Raw genomic sequence first — 17,462 nt, 5'->3', positions numbered from 1 at the left:
AATTTAATGTAATTAAACTTAAAACATTATATTCATTAATTTTTTTTTAAATTTGAGGATAAAAATTATCAAAATTTGTTTAAATTATATAAATTTTAATTTTGCGTCATAAAATAAATAATATTTATAAAAAATTAATTATAAAATAAAAATTGTAAAATATGTGTACAAAATTTATTGGACATCAAAATAAAACAGTCATGTGAGAAAATAGTAAAAGTAATTATGTTTTGGATCTATTAAGGTGAAAGTGAGTAAAAGTAAATAGTGAATAGGAAAAACATAATTGAGGTAAGAGGTCCATTAAAAACAATTGACAAGGCTTTTAGCTAAGTTTAGTAACTAAAAAAATTAAGTAATCTTTTTGAAGAATTTATGGTGATAAAAATAAAATGTTACAAGAAAAGGACTTGGAATATAACCGTTGAGTTTCTTCTTTCTCTTTATATTACTGAAGTATCAATCATGGAGGAAGGGTGGGACCATTGCTTTGAAATTTTGATGTCTTATCATTTATCATGAATTGATTTTTGACTTTTTGGATCCTTACCCTAAAACAATGCATTAAAAGTTCATCTAAGTTGATTATGCAAAAGTTGTTTGAAATAACCGATCTTATTTTATATGAATTAAATATATTTTTAGTTCCTTGATTTTTTATAAATTTAAAATTAATTTATTTTGAAATTTTAAATTAATTTAATTATTTATCTTTCAAAATATATAAATTTAGTTATTTTAATTAAATTTTGTTAAATTTATTTGATATTTTAAACGTGTTTCATAATAGTATTTGACTTAATATCAAAACAAAAATATGTCAAAACAGTATAAACAATTTAAATATAATATTAAAATACATACAAAACCTTAAATAAACCTAACAAAATTTAATTAAAATGACTAAATTCATATATTTTAAAAAATAAAAAACTAAATTGATTTAAAATTTTAAAATTGACTAATTTTAAAATTCACAATCGTCCAAAACATATTTAGCCCTTTGATATACCATTTTTTTTCTTCTTCTTCACAATACTGTAGCTTCCTGTGCCAGTTTGTCAAAATCTTAATGTTGGTTTGGTACAACTAATTTTAAGGTGAAAATAATTTAAGGACTCCAAAAAGTATGGAATCCTATTTTGACTTTTGGTAATTCAATTGATGCATATAAGGTATTTAAAATTTGTATTTTAATCATTATTGTCCATACAGTATATTCTAAAAGACTAAAATTTCAATTAAAAAGAAATTTAAGAAGAAGAAAAAATAGTGTAATTGTTTATACTATTATTGTAACTAGTAACCGAGTATTATGATATTAGTTTCTCTCACACGAAAAGGGTAGAAAATTTATAATTAAGTTGATTGATGTAATAGAAAAAAAGTTAAGTTAATTTTTTAGATTTTAAATATGAGTCACTTTCAAATCTTATAAAGTACAGGTAATTCACTTTTGTTCCCTTAAAATTGAGAAAAAATATATTAAGTTAAATAATTTTGATTAGCTTGAAAATAGAATGAGATTTTCTCTGTATAGAAATAAACAATAGTGTCTAGAATCAGTGGAATCTGATCAATCCGAGACTCTTAATAGAATAACAATTATTTTACAATTAGATTAAGGGGTTAAATTACAAGGTTTGTTTTCTTTTTGGAGTCTTTTTCAAGATATAACATCAAATAATAATAATAAAAACTACAGTTAGTATATAAAAAATAGGAGAAGAAAATTATAACATAATTGTTTCTTAACTGTGTCAAGTTTTTTTTTTTAGTATATAAGAATTATGAATAAAATTTGTTTTTATGACTACTCTTATGTATATATTTGACTTTAACAGTATATGTTTCCATCAACAGAAAAAAACAAAGAGAATAAGTATAAAAAAATGAAAAAAAATTGTAAAACACAAAAAAGAAAGACAAATTTATATATAACTTTTCAACCAGATTTGTGAAAAAAAAATCAAACATAATTAATTATATTCAACAATATAACCAATTATATATAACATGATAGATGGTGTGTATCATCAGTTATGTTTTTAAAGTAAAGGTAAAGTTTTTACGTTTTATATTATATAACAAGAAACAATTAAAATAAAAATATGATAATAATAAAATTAAATTAATCAAATTAAATTGTATGTTATATAGAGTAATTTATGTTGACATACTATTATTTTAGAATATAAATCTTTAATTTATTAAATTTTTAAATGATTTTTATTTTAATTTGAAATTTATTTTAATTTTCATGTTTATTTCAAAAATTATTTTTAAAAACTTATTCTATGGATTATTTTATAAAATATTTATTCTATTGCATTAATAATATATGTCACAAATAATTTATTTATTTAATCTAAATTCAAATAACCTTATTTTTTATTTCTTTCCTTTCACTTTTTTTCACTCCTTTAATGCAAACATACTATTTCACATGGTCTCTATATGGGTACCTAGAGTCATTAATTTTACATTCACCTTCAGCATTATTAATGTGGTAGAAGATGGGAGATGCTACTAGCTAATTGTGATAAATTAGATTATTTTATAACCACTTTTATGTTTTTTTTACAATTTTATTTTATTTTGTTAACTATTTAAAACAAATATATATATATTTAAAACAATATATATATATATATATATATATATATATATATATATATATATATATGAGCATAGATATTTGTGAGTTTGTGGCTTTATCAACATTTTAAATGTGTTTATTTGTGATGATTGATTTGAGGAGAAGAAGAGAATGAATTTGAATTGTTATTTTTAAGAGATTTAAAATATGAAAATGATTGGACTTATAAATAAAATATGTTAAAATCTATGAGTGATTTGATTCATGAAATAGATTAAAAATTAACTTTAATTGAAAGTAAATCAAGATTGTCAATTTGTCCTTCTTGAAAGTAATATAAAATTATATAAAGATGAGTTAGATTTATTTTATAAAAAATATTTAAATGAATAAATTGGAAAAAAATAATTATTCTAATAAAAAATAATTTAATATTACATATTGAATTTTGTTTGGTAAATAATTTAGAGATTTTGAGTATTAATTATTATTATAAGTGTAATTTTAAAATAATCAAGAATATATATATATATATATATATATATATAAATAAATAAAAAAGAGTTAAAGGTATAATAATATTTTATTAATCATCCTTAAATCGGTCCATGTGAAAAGAAATGGGAAAATTATAGAATTCTCCAATTTCTTCCCTTCTCTCGTTGTCAGATACTTGCTAATAAACAGGTTTTTCATCTTACAAACCATGCCTTTGGAAAAGTAAGATAGAAGGGATTTGAAAGAAAAAGAGAGTATAAATAGTATAGTTGTTTGGATTAAAATTAAATATAATAAATAATTTAAGTTTACTGGCATGTACTTATAATATTGCAAAATTAGTCGTTTTAATGAGTTAAGAAAACTTGTAAAAAAATATAAACAATTTAATGACAAGTTTGAATAAATTTTTAAATATTTTATAAATTTAAGTATTTTTAATTAATTTTTTATAACAAAATTTATATTATTTTTGTGTTATTTTTTTGTTTAAAATTATTTAGATTTTACTATTAATAGAACTCTGTATTTTGTTTAGTTTCGTTCTTCTGTTTTTAACTTATTTATCAATTTATTATTTTTGTCTGTAATTTTTTTAATTGTTTGATTAATTCACTCTATACAAACTGAAAATAAAAAAAAGTTAATTAATAAGTTAAAGATGAAAAAGGTAAAATTAACAATCACATATTAAAAAAAATTGATAAAAAAAATTGAATAAAATTTTAATGAACACACTTAAATTTATAAATTATTTAAAACTTAATTAAGCATTTTCTAATAAACATATAAACATATATATATATATATATATATATATATATATATATATATATATATATATATATATATATATATATACTTTGAAGGAATTTCCCTCTTTTATTTAATTTTATTTTTCATTGAAGTTTTAGTTCTTTTGTTTAAAAGTTTTTGTAATGTTAATCTAAAATATGTATAACTATTTTTTATGCACCTTAAATAATTATATTAAATATAGGATTATTTTAAATTAAAATAAATAAATTTTGAAATTGACAATTTTTTTAGAGTAAGGATACTAAAATCTAAAATAAATAAGCCCAGATAAAAAAAAATCATAAAAAACAAAAAGATAATATTACTATAAGAGTCAACGGTACAATACATGCATTGAAAAAATTAAAAGAAACTTAATTACAATTTGATCAGATAATTATTATCTTGTATAACTCAATGGTTATTCTTTGATTTTAAGTTTGTTGATCATATATGAGATAAATAATTGTGGAAAAGCTTTTAATTATAGATATTGCCATAACTCTAATTTTAATTTGTCTTCCATGGCTTTAATTCGAGCCGCGGACAAAAATAAATAATGTAATTTGCTTTGAGGATGGTCCAGTTTATAGAGTTTAGGGGAACAATGCCATTTACTACAGAGATTTTCCAAATCATTTATGATTTGTTTCTCAGGTATCAAAAAAATTAGGTAAATTAGGTCCATACTTTTTTTTTTTATAATTGTGATATTTATTTATTTATTTGTTATTTTCAAATTTTAAGATATGATTCAACAAAAAATCGTATAGGTTGTTTTAAAGTGAAAAATTAAAGTATAAAATTAGGAATTTGCAATTGAAAACCGAAAAAGAGTAGTCATGATTATGAATATTATATTAAAAATTAACAATTAAATTATGAACACATGAAAGTAAGTGTCTATAAATAGACATCGATACAACTTACTCTAAGTACGTATCTTACAAAATAACTCAAATCTTTGTTTGTTGTGTTTGGTTTTAGGTGATGGATCAATCTCTGGGCTCCAACAAAATGCCATATTTGAAGGAAGTTCGAGAAAAAGAAAGAGCTGGTGGAACCGCCGCCATACTAGCCATCGCCACCGCAACTCCACCCAACTGCGTTCACCAAGATAACTTCGCCGATTTCTACTTTCGAATCACTAACAGTGATCACATGACTCAACTCAAGGCCAAGCTCAAGCGCATATGTAACTTCATCTTTCTACCACCACCATCATCTTTATCGTATAAAATCTCTTTAGATATATGAAACAGAATGTGTTATTGAACAGGTGAAAGGTCGATGGTGAAGACACGATACACACACATGACTGAAGAAATGTTGATCGAGAACCCCAAGTTAGGCAGTTACAAAGCATCCTTGGATGCCCGACAGGACATACTAATCGAGGAAATTCCGAAGCTTGGAGAAAAGGCGGCGTCGAAAGCCATCGAGGAATGGGGGAGAGACAAGTCCCACATCACTCATCTCGTGTTCTGTTCCTGCACAGGTATGGACATGCCAGGTGCCGATTACCGACTTCTCAAGCTCTTGGGCCTCAAACCATCCACCAAAAGGTTCATGCTGTACCACCAAGGTTGCTTCGCCGGCGCCGGCGCACTCCGTCTGGCTAAAGACCTTGCCGAGAACAACGCCGGGGCACGTGTTCTGGTGGTGTGTTCCGAGATCATGGTTGGCGGATTTCGTGGGTCCTCCGAAGCCCACCTGGACTCGTTGGTGGGCCTGGCACTCTTCGGTGACGGTGCTTCATCTGCCATCGTTGGATCCGACCCGGAAACATCCACGGAGCGGCCCTTGTTTCACATTGTGTCGGCATCGCAGACAATTGTGCCGAACTCGGAGGGTGCCATGGAGGGACACCTGCGCGAGATGGGAATCACGTTCCATATGAAGGATAGTGTTCCGGTGTTGATCGGAGAGAACGTGGAGAAAAGCTTGGAAGAAAGTTTGAAGGCACTTAGGGTGAGTGATTGGAACTCGTTGTTCTGGGTGGTGCACCCTGGTGGTCCTGCAATCTTGAACCAGATAGAGGAGAAAGTTGGGTTGAACCCTAGCAAACTGAAAGCGTCTAGAAAGATTCTGAGTGAGTATGGGAACATGTCGAGTGCATGTGTGTTGTTTGTGCTTGATGAGATGAGAAAGAAATCTGTGAAGGAAGGAGAAGGCACAACTGGTGAAGGATTTGAATGGGGCGTTTTGCTAGGGTTTGGCCCTGGATTGACCCTCGAAACCATTGCTTTGCACAGTGCCATTATAGACTCAGCTTCAGGTTAAGAACTTTTCCACCATTGTTCAGAGGTGCTGCACGTGAATCATTTGTCATGCATGGTTAACGTTTCTCTTGTGTATGCCAAAAACAAAATAAAACATATGTAATAAGTTTGCTTGCGTTTTTTACTCCCACAGATTTTAATATTTAAGAAACTACATTAATTAATGAGAACAAAGTTATATATATATATATATATATATAAGACAAAATTATTAATAGTTTTTTTATTCTATTTTTTTAAAGTGTATATATAATTTATTAAAATTAAGAGTAAACTTTTTAACAAAAATGTATGTAATCTTTTGGTAACAAAAAAAAATTTAGGGAATGAAATTATATATCCTAATTTAAGAAAAGAAAAGTTCTGGGAGTGAAAGTAGAGAAATTACGCTACGCTGATCTCATTTTACAAAGGATGAATAAGGACTCAAATTAACTTTCTGAAATAAAAATCAACATTTAAAGTTAATAATAATTTGATAAAATGTAATAGTTGTATAAAAAATTAAAGTTCCGTATAGCTGGAACTGTAAAATCTAAATATTTATTGATATATATTTTTTCTACAGCCAACAGCGACCACCTTAGATAGAGAAAGAAGAAAATATATATATATATATATATATATATATATATATATATATATATAAATAATAATAAGATTTGAATTCTAAACGGCCAAGAAATTTCTAGTTATTAAACTTTAAGATTTTTTTTTTTTGGGTACATGATACAATACGAAAGAGAAGTGGTCAATTAGTTTTCATAAATGTTGAAACTAACGATAAAAGAATATTCAGTATTAGCGTGATTTTTTCAATCACTCGATTACATATATTAATATAAAAGGCGTTTAAATGAAAAATACTGAAACAGTACATAAAAGACGTTTACACCTAAAAAGAGAAATAGGAGGTAACATGTTATTTTAACGAAGGAAAGAGACGCAATGGGAAGAAGCAAAGAAAGAATAACAATGGATGATAAGAGAATAGCTAAAAAAAGAAACAGAAACTATAGGAGACAAGGCGCGAGAGGCAGTTACTACGTTGTTGGTCACATCAGAAGCTGACATTGATTTTACGTTGTTATTAGAAAAAAACAAATTGATCAAACGGTGTTCGTGTGAATGAAGAACACATAACACAGAGATATTATGATGTCAATGTTGTTGCCACTCTTCTTCTTCTTCTTCTTTTTCTTCTCAACCTCTCGCGCAATATGGCTAACGATACCAACCGGCGGCACCAAGTGCGTTTCCGAAGAAATCCATAGCAACGTCGTCGTTTTGGTCCATTACGCTATCGTCGGTGGTACCCCCAACATCACCATTTCCTCCAAGGTAACGTTTTTTCCCACGCATGCATGCATGATTTTATATCTAGTTTTGTCTCTCGCACGTTGTTGTTTTAATGTCTGGAACATCATCAAAGATTGTTTGTTTTTTTGACGATTTTCAGGTGTCATCACCATATGGAAACGAACTTCATCATGTAGAAAGCACACGGTTGGGTAATTTGGCTTTTACAGCAAGAGAGAGTGGACTGTACCTTGCATGCTTCTGGGTGGACGGTAATGATCGAGGAGGAGACGTTATTTTGGACCTTGATTGGAAATCTGGAATTGAAGCCAGGGATTGGGATTCTATTGCTAAAAGAGACAAGATTCAGGTAAATATCCTTTGGAGATGTCAAATTTGTTTAGAGTTGTTAAAACGGGTAATTCAGCTCGATCCATCATGGATTGATTATTTAGTGAACCAATTCAACCGGTTCACTTATTAACGAGCTAACAAAATTTGAACCTAGTCCAGTCCACCACGGTTTGATGGGTTAAACTAGTTGGCTTACATGTTCACTTAATTAAAAAAAATACAATTTTTTATTTATTTTTCAGTCAAAACTAAATTATAATTCTAATTAAAATCTAAATAAACTTCAATGGAATCCAAATATAAAATAAAATCACAAAAAATACAAATTATCTATGTATTGACAAAAAAAAAACCTAACTTGATTCAAATACAAAGTCCAACTTAACAAAAAACACCACTTGTGTGACCTGACTCATTACGGGTTCAACATGGGTAAGCCACGAGTACAGAGGGGGTTTCATTGGAGAAAACAACACCAATGAGATCTGAGCCTAACCACATAAGACACTGACACCACTCTCAACCCAAAACCTTAAGGCAATGGGTTTATGGGTCTTTATTCTTATAGTGCTCCACTTTCTCATTTCTAGCCAATGTGGGACTTAGACTCACACTTGGATTCCTAACACCGAGTTATATGTGAGTCGGATCAAAAATCAACCCGTATCGAAATTTATGAAAATTTTTTAACCCAATCTAGTCCGAACCCATTATGAGTCGAATTGACTCACGGATTCCAACTCATTTTGACAGCTCTAAATTTTTTATATAAATTATTCAAAATATTTAATTTACAAAGAAAATATTTTTTATATAAATAAAATTTAAATTATATTTATATGAAAAAATATCGGCGGCTATGATTCCGTCACTATGAGATCCGCCGGTGGGACATTTGACATTATCGTGTTACTTTTCACTTTCATTTTTTCTTTAATACAAAAGTTTACTTTTTTTATATCTATTTTACTTTTACATAAACATCACGAAATTATCAAATATTGTCAAATAATTTTTTTTCTTTTGCGTACAACTATTAACGGTTTTGGTTGTACACCCGTCAAACTTAACAAGGACAATAGTATTATAACTTACATTTTTTTCTTTTTTATGATGAGTTTTAACGTGAGTTATTGATTAATATATCATTATGTTTTTTTAAAGAATTAATGATATACACTAAGTCATGTTAAAGAATAAATGAATAAATAATGAGAATTGATCTCAGTAGCACATTCCGATATATTAATTTGATTTCACATTGATGGATAGGGAGTAGAGCTTGAGTTGAAGAAGCTAGAAGGATCAGTGGAGTCTATCCACGAGAATTTGATGCATCTGAGGGGAAGGTAACTTTGATATGTTACAAAATAAAATGTGTTGCCAAAGTATTAACTTTTTTCTGATGTATCATATTTGTTGTTTTTGTTTGTGTATTGGGAAATTTTGGTCAGGGAAGCAGAGCTGAGGAACCTGAGTGAATCAACAAATTCCAGAGTGGTGTGGTTTAGCCTTTTGTCCTTAGGTGTCTGCATCACAGTTTCAGTTTTGCAGTTGTTGCATTTGAAGCGATACTTCCACAAGAAAAAGCTTATTTAAATGCTGCTAAGGTTTTTTTTTTTTTTTTAATTTTATTTTAAAGAAGAAATTTTCTATAACTGAGGCATTTTTATGAGCTTTGCTTCTTTCATAAGTAGTGAAAACATTGCACCTTGTCCACAGAAATTTGCTATGTCTGGTTTGAATTAACTTGTAGCTATCACATTTAGTTTGTGAACTTCAAATGTAGAAAGCTCTACTAATTGATGACAACTTTTTAGTTGAAGTAAACATTTGGTTCTGAACTTAAAATGAATGCTTTATAATTTGTACGTGTTTATCAAAATATTAGAGAAGACACAACTTTTAGAAACTGAGTAAAAGTTAATTTCAACTTAGCAAAAAATATGGTTATTAGAAAACTAAGTCATGGAAAGATTATTTTGACTTTACTTTTTGTAGAAGCTGTTGAAAATTTTATATAAAATAATACTATAATTTTTTAATTACTTTCTCTGGGAAAAATTATCTGACCAAGGATAACTGATGGCAAAAGGTTTGAGTTGCAGTTGAAAAACAAGTACAAAAAATTGAGGTGGTGTATTTTAGAAAAGAAGAAGTGAAAAAAAACATTAATATTAAAACTGGGCCGTGGGCTGATTTTCGGGTTGGTCCGATAAAGCTTAATTTGGGTCATTTCTTGCTGCAGCTCCGTTATTTTAACCTGGACTCCCATAAATTTTTTGTATTTTATAATATACAATCTCATTTTAAATTACAAAATTAAAAATAATTTATAATGCAAAATAAATTTATTTATTTATTTATTTTAGATTGTAGATTTAAAATTTTTAAAAATTATACTATATATAATTTAGAATACAAAATAAAAAATTCATTTTTAATTATATAATCTGAAATGTTAAATTTCCATTTCAAATTACACAGTTTAAAATACAAAAGGCTGAAATTATGGAGGTGCAGAAAAAAAATTGCCCTGTCCAAACACTCTATTCCTCTCCCTTTTTTAGTAACCGTTAGATTTATAAGAATTTAAATTTTTAACTGAAATTTTCATGTTATCCCTTTATTGGCACTTCAAAATATACTGATGAACACCGGTTCATAATAACTTTTTTAATATACCAAAATCAAATATTTTAAAAATTCAACAACAAACAATAAAGCCAAGCATTTTATAACAATAATGTAAATCATCATAACATCAAACAATATTGAATGCAAATCTAATAAAATTTGATCATCATAACAATAATGGAAATCTTTTAATGGTGCAGTATCATACCAATCAACCATAGCCATATAACATCAAATGAATTGCATCAAATTTAAATTAGCTTATCTAGGAGGAAAATATGGTAGTGGCATTATTATCTTATACCCAAACTGGTAAAGTGGTAAACCATTTACTCCTCAAAATGGAGAGGTTATCAATTTTCAAAAGACAACGAAACCATAAGCTCCTCAAAATTGAGACATCAACTCAGCAGTTCTTTTGAAACTGGAGACCAGCACGCAATGTGCTGCATAAAAAATGCATCAAGATTGTCTTATCTTCATTCTATTCGAACTATCCTGTGGTTCATGTATCTAAACCGGCAAACCTCATCAAAAAAATCATCAGCGCTGTTATGAGTGCTCTTCATCTGAAGAATCTTGATAACCATGGTCCTTAGATTTTTGCCGTACTTTAACATGGATTCAAGAGTGTTCATCTTTTGTTCAGCATTTAATGGTGATCTCACTGTGATCACTACCTCCTCCAAACATGGAATTAAAAATCCCGGATCCACCTGCATATGAACATCTTCATCAGATAAGATTACATAGAACAACCTTAATCAGATTAATAATATAAAAAATGTCACTATAAATTTACATGTTTCAGACTGTTTTTCTGACAAAGTGCTGCAAACATGGCTCCATGGATGTCAAATTTGCGCAGGTGGGGATGGCTGTTGAAAAAATCAACAAAATCAACCTCGGGAAAGGGTTGAAGAGCCTCGAAGTTCCCTGTGAATTCCACCTTCATAAAAAGATGCTTCACCTCACTTGCCAATTTCAGAATTTTGCATATTGCATCCCAACACCACTGAACCCCCCTCATAGACAAGAACTCCAAAGCTGGAAGGTTTCCAAACTCAACCATGTAAACTCTCCCTGGAATCAATTAACCATGAAAATAGGAGAGAATATTAGGCGTTAGGCTTACTAATCAAAAAAGACAATTACATTGTAGGTTACTCTCGAACAAAAGAAAAGGCCAATAAAAGAAAAGTGTAAGAATGACTTTAAAATTCAATTACCTGCACTATTGGATATTGAAAGATTCCTCAAATGCTGGGATTCAGGAACCCTAATCCAACTACAGCCTTGTACCTCAAGAGATACAATTTTGGATGAGGTTAGTGTCAGTGAACAGTTCCCCAAGCCATAGAAATCCAGCTTACACTCCTCCAAATAGGGAAGGTCAATTGAGATTGTTCTAACCCCTTCACAGCCAAGCAGTACAAACCTTCTCAGATATGGGCATGACTGAAGCACCGCAATCAGTGCAGATTCCTCCAATCTTACACCAACCATTTCTAGTGTCCTAAGATTTTCAAAAACATCCCATTTCGGGAAACGTGGCATTAAGACACCCCAGAGTTTGAGACATTTCAAATTCCTTGCTGCACCAATGCATTCCAATTTTGAAGGGCTTTGCTGGTGATGGTAGGATTGTTCCTCAGCAAGGTTGTCCAATCGAAGCTCAAGTTGAGAAAGAGATAGACCAACTAGTGATAGCCATGAAGCAAGGCCAGAAGAGGAGAAGGGGCTGTATACAGTTAGATGTTCTAACCGCACAACTGTTGATACCATTCTTTTCACAACCTCTTCCGGACTCTCACCAGCCGAAGTATTTTCAAGCGAGTTGCGAGGGAAGTACAGTGTTTTGATGTAAATCATCGATTCCTTCCATCGCTTAGAAACACAATTACAACAAGCCACATCGCGAGCATTACAAATATGTGACAATATGCATTGAAGAATGGCATCAGGGAGAGAATCCATCGCTGAGGACAAAAAAAAAAATTGTCGATAGTCAGATTCAAAAACATCTCTCCGAAACAGCAACATGAACAACAAGGAAAGGAATAAAGTTAAAAAATTAAAGACTCTCGTAATTATTTTAGTCTCAATTCCACCATACAGTTCAATCATTTACATCCTCGGAACTCGCATCTTCTTTGTGCTAGCTCCAAAATCTTGCTTTTTTTTAAAGACTCGAAAACCAAATTGTTACGAGCAACAGAATTGAACACCGGTGATGTATATGAATTATTTGCACGGATAATCTAAAATCTACTTCTGAAGCAATGCATGGCATAATAAAGAGAACCTAGATGAGATTTAAACATTATATCATAATTAGGGACAGAAAACTAATACCAGGTCTTAGAAATTGATTGAAAGAACTCCTGTCATATGCATATGCATAGAACTAGTAATACATCAAACTCAAAACAAAAATAACAACTTTTTTATAGTTCAGCAAGACTGAAACAAAAAAGCGGTCTAAGAGACAGCTTACGGAGTGAGAAAATCAAAGAGAATGAAGATCCGATCTTGGGGGCATCGTCACCGTTTTGGGTATGCGGAGAGAGATAGATTTCGGAAATGTATCAAAACATAAAATGTTGTTTTGCCTTATAAGCTACAAAATTGGGGGAAGAGGAGGGTGGAATGGAAAATATCCCGCTTTTTTTTTCGAGGAATTTCAAATTGTTTTGACCGTTCAAACAAATTTAGTGCGATGCGAGGAGGGTATAATAATAAATACACTACTAATTAAATACGTATGAGAATATGTGTATAAAAATATCTATAAAAAATACTTAATAATTCTAATAAATGTGATACACAATAATTTTGTTTGTTTGTGTATGATGCAATTATGTAGAATGTACTTATAATTTTAATTTTATACTATATTTGTTTTTTTTGCAACTGTCTTTCCAAAATAGAAAGAAACAATTTTATTGTGGATCTCATATATTTTATTATTCTTTTCTGAATTTCCTTTTATATGTATAGAGGAAAGGAAGGAAATATTTAAAAATAATACTAGTAAATTTTAAAATAATGATTATTAAATGTTAAATATAAATATCAAGTATGCATTTCTTTCCTCTTTCTTTGTTTCTTTTTATTTCATTTCAAACAGTGTATTTATAATATCTTACTTATACCTTAGGAAAAAATCTTGGCTAAGATATGTTTATTAAATATTAAATACAAGTATTTTTTTCTTGAAAAAATTCGAATGTTATCATTTGACATTATTAATGAATGAATAATGGATTTGACACAGTTAAAGCATTGATAAATAAATAAACAGTCAATGTTTGGTATATAGATAAATTCATATATCCATTAAACATCAACTTAGCATAGGAAAAAAAAGGTAGTGTACAGGAAATCATACCTTCTATCATCAGAAGATCTATATCAGACAAGAATGTGTATTGAGATATTAATGGTTGATTTTTTTATTTTGGTGACCAACCTTTTTACTTCAACCTTTTTTGGAGGGTTTAAATCCATAAACATAGTTAACCACTTCTTTTGAATCATACATTTTCCCATATAGTACAATATTACAAATTTCAAGGGGTGAAACAGTAGATCTCATTTAGAGCTTAAGATTATACTCATACTACTTGCTCTTATCTCTTTGTACAGAAAATGTTTGAACACAAGTGCTGCACTGCAATGCTGGCATAACCATTATACAGGAACTCTGTAAGATGGATCCACCATTTTCAAGATGAACAAGTTCCCTTTATCGCCTCTTGATACCCTGTTACATTATTATCACAAATTACGGCAATGAGTTTTTGATATATACCAGATGACAGGAAAACAATTACAATGGAGATAAGATATGCAAGGTCCTCCAATTGGTTCAAAAACATATTTTTATCGAAAAAAGAATAAACATGAATCTGACTAAAACATTCTCTACATGTAATCTAGCTGGTAACTCACCGCAGTTCTTCATCCAAATATGTTATTTCTAGTTCCCCACGAGCTCTTCCGGGCGCTTTGATAGGTATCTGCATTTGTACATTGATCATGCTCAGAAGCTACTATTTCAACAGGACAGAAATATACACACACATTACTCATTCATTAAGGCACTTCACCAGTTCCAAATTAAAGGGGTAGAACACTGTGACTAATATAATGTGTATGGGCTTTATTGGAGCTTATTAGACTAGTGGAATTTGCAGATAAACCTTTACAGAATTTGCAAAACTTTACTCACTCCTTCTTAATCTAATGTCAGCTAAAATAGAATTCCAATGATACTATTTAGACTCTGAACAGAATACTTACAATGCCTCCAATTTTGAAAGTATCAAATTTTACAGCCACTTTCCTTGGATTTAGAGGTGTTAAATCCGCTGTTACCTACACAAAATATTGACTTTTTGTTTACACAAGCAATTTTCAAAGTGAGAACCCATCAACAGTGAAAACCTGACTCAATTTCACAAGTTTTACCTGGTTGAAGAATGGCCAAGATTCCATATTTTGGGCCCTTAGAGTATCCACATTGATTGCTTGATAATTTGCAACTGATCTAAAAAACTTTGGTCTCTGTCATTACATTATTGAAAAAGTTAGTTGGCAAAAATTGGTAGATGGCAAGCAGGAGAAATTTTGTTTGTTCTTTAAATCTATTACAGAATTATCTAATCTTGTAAAAGGAAAGGGAACAGCAAAAGTAAAATAGATATTTTGGAATTTAGTGCAATGTAGTTAAAATATGGGTCAAGTATCGCATAAGAAACATTATTATGAAACTTTCTTCAGTATGAGTACAAATTCAATAAACATAGAGAAGCTGGTTTTGATACTAATGTAGATGGCTAGTAAATGACTGAATAATTGTAATAGATATTGGTCTTATATTTTCCTTTTCTGAAAAGATTTGCACGTATATTGACAATTGTATGATCTAAACTATAGACAAAGTGGGAGATCCATGTAGCATTGTTAATGAAGGCGTGGAGCTATAATGGCAGCTTCTTGAATATTCTAACTCAGAGCTTAATCATGTATATACTGGTTAACATTTTATGTCTGTATCATATTTGATAAAGAGAAATTAGAAAGATAATTTAACTACTGAACAATATTCAATAGACATGCTGCGGGGAATTCAAAAACTAAAAACAAGACAAAAAAATCTCTCTTTCTAATTTTCAGGTGGTTGTATATTTTTTCTAGAAGTAAACTATATTTCTTCAATGAATACAAAACATTTATGATACACTATTATTATGAGCTCTCCAAGTCAAAGATTAAGGTTTTTGAACTTCATTTAATGCATGTAAAGTACAGGAGTTGATTTATATCATATCTAGGGTAAAACTTTATTCTCTTAAATTATTACTGTAGTTAGATTTCTATCCTCAAATATCAAATTAAGCATATTTATCACAACTCATTATAGTTTTCTCTTTTTTTATCTAATTTAACCATTAATATGAACAGAATTCAAAGTGCGACCATGATTATTTGCTCCAAAAATAACATGTGCACAAAGAAAAGAAGGAAACAACCTGCAATATGATTGCAAACATTATATGGATCATAGTATATAATATAAATAGGAGTAGGTAAAAGCATGATTGAACTAAATTATTGTAGAACTGAATTGAAATGTAAAAGTGGTTCAACTCAATTAAAACTGAACTATATAATATGAAATGTAAAAGTGGTTCAACTCAATTAAAACTGAACTATATAATATGAATAGCATAGGACTACTCCAAATTGCTTATACACTGTTCAACTTGCTTGAACTGCTTAAAGTGTTTGAACTATTCTCATTAAACTTCTTATTTCCTAGCATATTTTCCATACTGGGTTCAGTTTAAAGCCTTTTGGTTGAGGACTAATTCAACTTTAAAAAACTAAACTGCAAGAACAGCTCAGATAAGTTTTCTCCAAAATAGTTAATTCTTTTTTATGTAGTTAAGTTTAATTTTATTTTGCTTCACTAGCCTCAACTTAGATGATTTATCACCCGAATATAACCATAAACATGAATTTAAGCTAGGGAAAAAAAATGTTTACCTTGGTTTGCAAAATTGACTGCGATGTGGTGTATATAAGCTCCCACTTTCCACCCAGTAGATTAGATTTTAGGGGCTCCTTTATTGGACTAACTGCCTCAAGCTCGCTAGCAATCTATTTAGACAAAAATTGCACAAATCAAGAACAAAATTGCAACTGAAGTTGAAAAAATTGGCCACAATTCTATTGAGAGAAAATTAACCATAAAAACCAACACCATTATTTATCAAAATTAGAATTTCACAGACTAATGTAGGGTTTCATGAACAAAATAAGCAACACTGAGTGGTTAAACAAATAAAAAAAAAGTAGAGTAATTATATAGCTTTCAGTGTTCCAGACAAGGTTTAATTGAGGGAATGAAGAAAACATGACATGAAAGACGTGCAATTAACCTGATCAACTGTTTCCTGATCTTGGAGAGTGGCATCAGCCCCTCGATCAAGCGGTTCAATGGCCTGAAGGAGTTCTTCCTTGATGATCTTTGCGTCTTTCCGTTTCTTCAAGAAAGAAGGGAAAAATGAAACCTTTGCTCTCCATTTGTGAGAGAGAGGGAGGTGAGTTGTGGAGGGTTTAGTTGGGAAGTGAGAAGAAGAAGAAAGTTTTGGAGCATGGAAATGGGGTAGTGAAGATGTGGTGTTCAGAGTTGAAAACAAGGAAGAAGAAGATAAGGCCATGCCTTAATCAAATTACACCATTTTTTTCTTGCGCCCGTTCTTTCTTATTGAAGTAAGGAAAACATTTGCTTTTTAACATTAATTGTCTACCTAAATAATGTTACAATGTAACATGATTCTTTAAATAAAATCTTTTATTAAAATTATGTATGGTTGAAAAAAGTTTTAATTTATCTTTTGTAAAGTATGAAAATTATTAAAAAAAGTAGTTAAATTATGCAAGTACATATTTTATTTATCAAACTATTTTTTATATTAATAACA

At 29.6% G+C, this 17,462-nt stretch overlaps 4 protein-coding genes across 4 annotated transcripts; 2 read left to right on the top strand and 2 right to left on the bottom strand.

The window, feature by feature from the left end:
• The first annotated feature begins 4,856 nt into the window (after positions 1 to 4,856).
• LOC114187056 (chalcone synthase-like) lies at positions 4,857 to 6,326 on the top strand. Its single transcript, XM_028075176.1, has 2 exons — positions 4,857 to 5,090; positions 5,175 to 6,326. The coding sequence occupies exons 1-2, from the start codon at positions 4,886 to 4,888 to the stop codon at positions 6,176 to 6,178; spliced, it is 1,209 nt and encodes a 402-aa protein (XP_027930977.1). The 5' UTR covers positions 4,857 to 4,885; the 3' UTR covers positions 6,179 to 6,326.
• A 960-nt stretch (positions 6,327 to 7,286) lies between these two features.
• LOC114186598 (transmembrane emp24 domain-containing protein p24delta3-like) lies at positions 7,287 to 9,430 on the top strand. Its single transcript, XM_028074551.1, has 4 exons — positions 7,287 to 7,518; positions 7,637 to 7,846; positions 9,103 to 9,179; positions 9,285 to 9,430. Exons 1-4 carry the CDS (start codon positions 7,333 to 7,335, stop codon positions 9,427 to 9,429), a joined length of 618 nt encoding a protein of 205 aa, XP_027930352.1. The 5' UTR covers positions 7,287 to 7,332; the 3' UTR covers position 9,430.
• Positions 9,431 to 10,604: 1,174 nt separating this feature from the next.
• On the bottom strand, positions 10,605 to 13,138 carry LOC114187379 (F-box protein At1g10780-like). The gene is made up of 4 exons (XM_028075624.1): positions 12,965 to 13,138; positions 11,697 to 12,446; positions 11,270 to 11,550; positions 10,605 to 11,183 (listed from the first exon to the last, which is right to left on the bottom strand). The coding sequence occupies exons 2-4, from the start codon at positions 12,442 to 12,444 to the stop codon at positions 10,947 to 10,949; spliced, it is 1,266 nt and encodes a 421-aa protein (XP_027931425.1). The 5' UTR covers positions 12,445 to 12,446; positions 12,965 to 13,138; the 3' UTR covers positions 10,605 to 10,946.
• A 758-nt stretch (positions 13,139 to 13,896) lies between these two features.
• Positions 13,897 to 17,254, bottom strand: LOC114187170 (probable plastid-lipid-associated protein 4, chloroplastic). The gene is made up of 6 exons (XM_028075331.1): positions 16,917 to 17,254; positions 16,522 to 16,635; positions 14,941 to 15,036; positions 14,773 to 14,847; positions 14,422 to 14,489; positions 13,897 to 14,233 (listed from the first exon to the last, which is right to left on the bottom strand). Exons 1-6 carry the CDS (start codon positions 17,196 to 17,198, stop codon positions 14,161 to 14,163), a joined length of 708 nt encoding a protein of 235 aa, XP_027931132.1. The 5' UTR covers positions 17,199 to 17,254; the 3' UTR covers positions 13,897 to 14,160.
• Between the last annotated feature and the right edge of the window lie 208 nt (positions 17,255 to 17,462).

Source organism: Vigna unguiculata, chromosome 6 (assembly GCF_004118075.2).
Source record: "Vigna unguiculata cultivar IT97K-499-35 chromosome 6, ASM411807v1, whole genome shotgun sequence".
Classification (NCBI taxonomy): Eukaryota; Viridiplantae; Streptophyta; class Magnoliopsida; order Fabales; family Fabaceae; genus Vigna; species Vigna unguiculata.
This window is presented reverse-complemented; position numbering and strand designations above follow the sequence as displayed.

What these genes read in the sequence shown, in the direction of transcription:
- LOC114187056 (XM_028075176.1), top strand. Translation starts at nt 4,886, where the DNA reads ATGGATCAATCTCTGGGCTCCAACAAAATGCCATATTTGAAGGAAGTT. An exon ending in GGCCAAGCTCAAGCGCATAT is followed by an intron (nt 5,091 to 5,174) that starts GTAACTTCATCT and finishes GTTATTGAACAG; the next exon opens with GTGAAAGGTCGATGGTGAAG.
- LOC114186598 (XM_028074551.1), top strand. Translation starts at nt 7,333, where the DNA reads ATGATGTCAATGTTGTTGCCACTCTTCTTCTTCTTCTTCTTTTTCTTC. An exon ending in CTAAAAGAGACAAGATTCAG is followed by an intron (nt 7,847 to 9,102) that starts GTAAATATCCTT and finishes ATTGATGGATAG; the next exon opens with GGAGTAGAGCTTGAGTTGAA. An exon ending in TTGATGCATCTGAGGGGAAG is followed by an intron (nt 9,180 to 9,284) that starts GTAACTTTGATA and finishes AATTTTGGTCAG; the next exon opens with GGAAGCAGAGCTGAGGAACC.
- LOC114187379 (XM_028075624.1), bottom strand. Translation starts at nt 12,444, where the DNA reads ATGGATTCTCTCCCTGATGCCATTCTTCAATGCATATTGTCACATATT. An exon ending in TTCAATATCCAATAGTGCAG is followed by an intron (nt 11,551 to 11,696) that starts GTAATTGAATTT and finishes AATTGATTCCAG; the next exon opens with GGAGAGTTTACATGGTTGAG. An exon ending in AGAAAAACAGTCTGAAACAT is followed by an intron (nt 11,184 to 11,269) that starts GTAAATTTATAG and finishes GTTCATATGCAG; the next exon opens with GTGGATCCGGGATTTTTAAT.
- LOC114187170 (XM_028075331.1), bottom strand. Translation starts at nt 17,198, where the DNA reads ATGGCCTTATCTTCTTCTTCCTTGTTTTCAACTCTGAACACCACATCT. An exon ending in AGTCAATTTTGCAAACCAAG is followed by an intron (nt 15,037 to 16,521) that starts GTAAACATTTTT and finishes ATGTAATGACAG; the next exon opens with AGACCAAAGTTTTTTAGATC. An exon ending in CTTGGCCATTCTTCAACCAG is followed by an intron (nt 14,848 to 14,940) that starts GTAAAACTTGTG and finishes TATTTTGTGTAG; the next exon opens with GTAACAGCGGATTTAACACC.